At 31.6% G+C, this 6,338-nt stretch overlaps 2 protein-coding genes across 2 annotated transcripts in view; both read left to right on the plus strand.

The window, feature by feature from the left end:
* Positions 1 to 2,211, plus strand: part of LOC109861716 (AP-3 complex subunit beta-2) — a 37,839-nt gene extending 35,628 nt beyond the window's left edge. The window contains exon 10 of the mRNA XM_020441490.1: positions 2,110 to 2,211. Coding sequence (XP_020297079.1) covers positions 2,110 to 2,143 — 34 coding nt within the window. The 3' untranslated portion in view covers positions 2,144 to 2,211. The remainder of the gene's footprint in view (positions 1 to 2,109) is intronic.
* A 3,772-nt stretch (positions 2,212 to 5,983) lies between these two features.
* LOC109861715 (histone-lysine N-methyltransferase SETMAR-like) lies at positions 5,984 to 6,325 on the plus strand (the record flags this gene model as incomplete). The annotated part of the gene is made up of 1 exon (XM_020441489.1): positions 5,984 to 6,325. A coding segment is annotated over exon 1 (342 nt), but the record flags the coding sequence as incomplete, so codon positions are not given.
* Positions 6,326 to 6,338: the final 13 nt, after the last annotated feature.

The following is a 6,338-nucleotide window of genomic DNA, read 5'->3' on the forward strand; positions in this document are numbered from 1 at the left end:
CAAATTGTGTAATAATGTTTTTCTCTCACTTTCTAGCTCTTTCTCTTTCTCTTTNTCTCTCCTTCTCTTTCTCTCTTTTAACTAAAGAGAGTTTGTGGAAGTAAGAATTTTCATGAGGGTACCACTTGAAAATATGCCGATCCTGTTGCAGCATATTTCAGTTTATAAGCGATGCTCTTTTTCTATCCCCTCTGTTTACTTATTGCACGCGGGCAATTACGCTGCCCGCGGGCGCCCGCGAGCAGTGCCCAGTTGCCGACCCCTGTACTAACATATATACATCAGGGTGTAAAAAGAAAAGTATCCCATTGCGCATAATGGCGGAGGTTTATAATCTCAACCAATTAGAAATTGAGCTCATTTGTAGCGCGCAATATAAACATAAAATAAGAAGAATAAAGCAGTTTAGTGATTTTTAATAAAAATTTATTATAAATAATGCAAGTACTAATAGTAACTCATACTAATACAATCAATTAATAAAATAAATACGTAATAATAGTAAAACTAACAAATATGAACGTGAAAAACATATAACTTTTGTCCTAACTTAACGTTTTGTCGAAATAAAAATTTTTTCATAGAATATGAAAACTTTTAACATTGTTGCAGATATGTTTCATTTTTTTCTTTTTTTTTTGTGTACAGTTTTGCTTTTTATCAAGTTATTAATATAACACAGGTGTATGTATGTACTCATCTGCACCAAACAAGCAATTACAGTTGCGGGAAAAGAAACTTTTTTGCATATGATTGTAGTTAGTTTATCAAAAATTAGACACTCCGAACTGAAGATATTGCCGTGAAACTATACATATATGTTCATTGTGTATATGTGTATGTGCAAATGATCTCAAACCTTGATTGGCTGACAGATTCCCACCACCTTCAGTCTACTGCGCATCCGTCGGAATGGGACACCTTTCTTTTTACACCATGATATACATTATACATAATAAAAGGTGGTCGCACAAGTGTTGCAAACTTTGGCCGGCTAGCACCTTAGAACATATATACTGGAAGGGGCATAGCCTGACATACGAAAAGAATCTAAATTTTATAGATGCATAATCTTAAAGTATTAAATTAAATCTCCCACGAGCCGAAGTGCCGGGCGTGACGTCACGCACTTCGGACGGCGATTCTTGCGTGTATGTGTGCTCCCAGTGGCTCCCACTACCTCGGTACTCTCTGTGCTAGCCGACCAAAGTTTGCAACACTGGCGCCAGGCAGTCTTACGCGCGTAAGACAGCCCGATGCGTGCTTATTCGCGGATCTTAATTAAGATCTTAATAACTATTGCGAATCTCGCAAAATGGTATAGGATTTTTTGACTCTGTTTTACTCCTTCTATCTGCCTACGAGAGATATTAAAATAATTGTCGGACATCCTATATAGTGTCTCAATGGTCTAGTTTACACCGATTGCTTAATACGCGTATTAAGTACTATATTTGTATTAAGTCGACTTGGTCTCAATAATGTCTCAAACAATGTCATATTAAGCTGTTACGATACTCCTTCTTCACGTGTATTGTATCAAAATGGTACGCGTATCAAGCACATTATAATGATGTAAACACCAAAATTATACATTGAAAAATAAATCTTGTTTGATTCGCGTACCAAAAAATGTACGGTGTAAACTAGACCAATTAGACGCGCAGCTTTTCCGTGAAACTTGCGGACGCGTAACATCACGCAGTAGAGAGGATAAGGTACGATTAATAATGGTAAGAGTATCTTAGCAAAACCGACGCTATAGTACAAAACTATGCCGAAGGGTTGTACAAAAATTAAAAAAAAAACTCAATGATTGTTGTGAGAAATAGAATAAAAATCTTGAGTAAATTAAAACTAATAAGTGTTGAGACGATACGGCAGTTCGAACTAAGGGACAGGATGTCATGCAGAAAGTCGAACAAAATATGTAATCCAAATGTTTCGACTTTTTATTTAAGTCATCGTCAATGGAAAAAACTATGAATAAATCAAGATTAATTCAGAATAATTTAAAAAAAATAGTATTCTTGTGTTTTTTTGTTCGTGCCTTCTGATCGGAGATATGCAACGATAAAGTTTTGAAATATGACAAATCACGTTTTTCAGAATGTTCGGACATCGTCTCCAGACAAAAATGTAAGGAATGTGTGCATGTTCGTATAAGTTCTAACAGATGGCATACAAATACGAGTGCGTTAAAACAAGAAAAAGACAGAAAGACAGGATGTATGAGTTAGAGAGAGAAAGAGAATCAATAGGCACGGTGATTCGCGTTATTCGCGCCGGCAACACCTCCGATAGTACCGATCGCTTCGATAATGTTCCTCGCGGCATAGTAATTTCGCGCAAGACTTCCGATATAACATCTTTTAATAAACTTTTTGGAAACATGACACGAAATAAGTATAAACTATAAACTTTCAATTTATGACAAACAATTACTTCAGAAAAGAGATAAAACAATTTTTTTTGGCGCTGGCAACACCTTCGATATAAGGTTTTTTAATACATTGTTTCGAACCGTGGCACGAAATACCTACAAACTGTATACTTTAAATTTATGAAGTAGAAAAATAATTCAAAAGCGACATAAACAAATTTTGCAGAAAAATCAGACTCTGCAATGCCTCCGACCGTGGTGATCGTGGGGCAATTTATCGCGGCGTGGTTGTTTCGCGCCGGAAACATCTCCGATATAACTTTTAATAAACTGTTTTGATATTTGGCACAAAATAACTACAAGCTTTATACTTTAACTTTATAAAGTAAAAAATTAAAAAAAATTAATAAATTAAAAATTAATTTGATACTACAAAAAATTCTTCTACAATTCTAACAACAAGCTTTATAGTTTAACTTTATGAAGTAAAAAATTTAAAAAATTAATAAATTAAAAATTAATTTAATACTACAAAAAATTCTTTCTCTATAAACCTTGTTTTATAAAATTAAATAATACCACAAAATGTGTGATTTCTCGAAAAACTTACCTTTTCAAAAACAACGTAAGAACAGGCGTCAAGTAACACGCACAGAAGACGTATTGTATTTAGAAAACGGATAAAGAAATTCTTTTCGCACCGTCAACACCTCCGATATATATTTTTTTAAATCAATTGTTTTGAAACTTGGCACAAGATAACAAACTGCGAACTATATAACCTTAACCTTAACTTTATAAAGTAAAAACTTAAAATTTAATAAAAATTGATTGAATACTACAAAAAAGTCTTTCTCTAAAAGACTTGTTTTACAAAATTAAATAATACTACAAAATATGTGATATTTCGAAAAACTTGTCTTTCCCAAAAAAAGTAAGAACAAGCGCCAAGTACACGCACAACACGTATTGTATTTAATTTAATAAATTAAAACTTGATTTAATACTACAAAAAATTCTTTCTCTATAAAATCTGTTCTACAAAATTATATACTACAAAACAATTTTTTTTACTACAAAAACTTCTTTTTCTCTGAAAATCTTTTTACAAAATACAAAAAGTTCTTTCTCTATAAAACCTGGTTTACAAAATAGTATATACTACAAAACATTTTTACTGTAAAAATTTATATTATATACTACAAAACATTCTTTCTTTAAAAATATGTTTTACAAAAGAAGTGATATCAAAATGTAGCCTTAAGTAAACTATTTGTTTGTTTTATAATTATAATATACTACTAAAATCTACTCTACAAAAGAAGTGAGATACAATTACTACAAATTTATCTACAAAATCTATTCTACAAAAAACGTGATATATACTATTATAATAATAAAGTAGTAACGCCAATTGAAAAACTTTATATGTAACTATAGGATATTTAAAAAATCAGGTATAAAAAATCATAAACTTATGTAGACTATATAGATCACGGATTTTATATTCGAAGTACTTGGTGTTATAACAAAACGATTTGTTAGTGAAACTAACAAGTAACTTATCAAAACTGTATTTTCCGTGATTATTTACAAAAACATTTACTAGAACACAGAAGTGTAACAAAAGAAAAAAAGATATTAAGTAGCTATAACATCATAGTAAACTTTAGTTCAATATAGTTTTCGATGCAGCCGCGCCAAGTTTTTTTACATTAAATAGGTTTATTTTTATTTTGAAAAATTCCACATAGATTTTTGACTTTTCACACAAAGCAAAATCTATATGTATGATTTGACATAGTTTAAGATTTTCCACGCAAGGCGAGGTCATTTCTTACATCGATGGGTGCGTTATATACAAAGTACACTGGTCACATAATATATATATTTTAAACTTTCTATTGTTTTGGAATATTTTATATTATTATCCACAAAATCTATATAAATGTGGATAATTTATATTATTTTATAACAACGTACAAACAACCCAGCTAACACAAAGTAACAGTAACGTAACACTAATGTTATAATTTCCCACTCAATGATGTAACTGCAATGTAACATGCCTTGTACGTAGCAGTTACATTGTTGAGTGGGAAATTATAACATTAATGTTACGTAACTGTTACTTTGTGTTTGCTAGGAACTTACGAAGTTTTATATAATATTTTATATCTTATAACAATGTATAAATGTACAAGATTTTACTTGGCGCTACTTATTGATATCATTTCGTTTGTAGAATAGATTTTGTAAAAAAAGATTTTTATAATACGTTTTCTAAAGATACGAGTTGCGCATGTAACTTAGCGCTTTTTTTTACCTTTTTTTGAAAAGATATTTTGTTCGAGATATCACACATGTTTGTAGAATATGTTTTTGGCAAACACTTCTTTCAATACAATATAATGTATTTCTACATAATAACAATAACAGAATAATACATATAACAAAGTGTTGAAAAGACTTGCAGTTTTTAAATTTTGTTCTGTGGACTCTAATCATATTCGGCAAGAAATTTTTGTTATTGATTCTATCTGGTGCAAACATATTAAAGTGATCAATTATTTTAAGCAATTAAATATTTTCTTTTATTTGGGTTTAATTTTTCTTAAGTTTTTCCAAAAAGAGTATGTAAATATTTTTAGGTTCTCTAGGCCATTTTGTTTTATTAATTGTCCCATCATCAACTTCAATCCAGGTACATGTTCCTTCACGATGTATTTATATAATGATCGTTTTTTATACATGATACGTGATGAAATATCGCATTCATGACTTTATACAACTGTCCATTAACTGATATTTTAGTTGTTGGAACTGCACGTAAATTAAAATCAGGTTTTAATAATTTATCGCCTTGTACAAGTAAGACTAAATGAATAATAAGTATCTCTCTTGTCAATATTAATTCTCTTTTAAGTAACATGTCATTTCCAGTACAATTTGCACATAATTCCTTATATTCTTTACACCAATGCGAAAAGATACTATCAAATCATTAAGATCATAACTTTTCTTTTTAAAATTAACAAGGAATTGAAATGAAAATATTATTTGATATACTGGTGTTTGTAGTATCACAATTTATGCATTTTACAGCGGAAGTTACTTGATGCTCAATTAGACTCTTTATATAATCATTTACACAGAAAGCCAGAAGAAATTCAGATGCATCACGTTTTACATTTTTTGTAAAGTTCTCTTCTAGATATTGTCGTATTGTATATGTATTCAAGGCATTCCATTTTCATATCGGTGAATTAATGTAGCCAAAACACTTAATTTATCATAATCGAGTTTTCTTTCTAACGATACTTAAATGCAGCAAACATTGCAATACCGCAGTTGCATAAGATAAAACTTTGTCACTATTTTGGAAATCACGAATGACCCAAACAGTATTTGTTCAAATATTAGGTGAAGTAAAAAGTTCTGAGCGTTTTCCGCTAGATGTCTTTAGTGAGCCATATCTCACGATGTATACATCGCATCGGGTCATACGATACGGCGATTGAAAGGTGACATTACGCTTCAAAAAAGTTCTGCGACAGTTTTGTGTTTGGTCAAGCCAGTTGTGTGTTACAGCGTTCCAAAATGGAGGTAAAAAAAGAGAAAATTCGATACATTCTTCAGTACCACTACGACCAAAGTGAAAAGGCGGAGCAGGCGGCCAAAAAAATTTGTGCTGTTTATGGACCCAATACAGTATCGAATGCAACAGCAAAGCGGTGGTTCCAACGATTCCGTTCTGGTAATATGGACGTCGAAGATGAGGCACGCTCTGGTAGGCCAATCGTCGAAAATGTCGATAAAATCATGGAAATCGTCGAGTCGGACCGGCATGTGAGCACTTATTCCATTGCCCAGGAACTGAAGATTAGCCAGAAAACCGTTTGGAACCATTTGCATAAGGCTGGTCTCAAGAAGAAGCTCGATGTATGGGTGCCAC

Source organism: Pseudomyrmex gracilis, unplaced genomic scaffold (genome assembly GCF_002006095.1).
Source record: "Pseudomyrmex gracilis isolate BER0280 unplaced genomic scaffold, ASM200609v1 scaffold_956, whole genome shotgun sequence".
NCBI classification, from domain to species: domain Eukaryota; kingdom Metazoa; phylum Arthropoda; class Insecta; order Hymenoptera; family Formicidae; genus Pseudomyrmex; species Pseudomyrmex gracilis.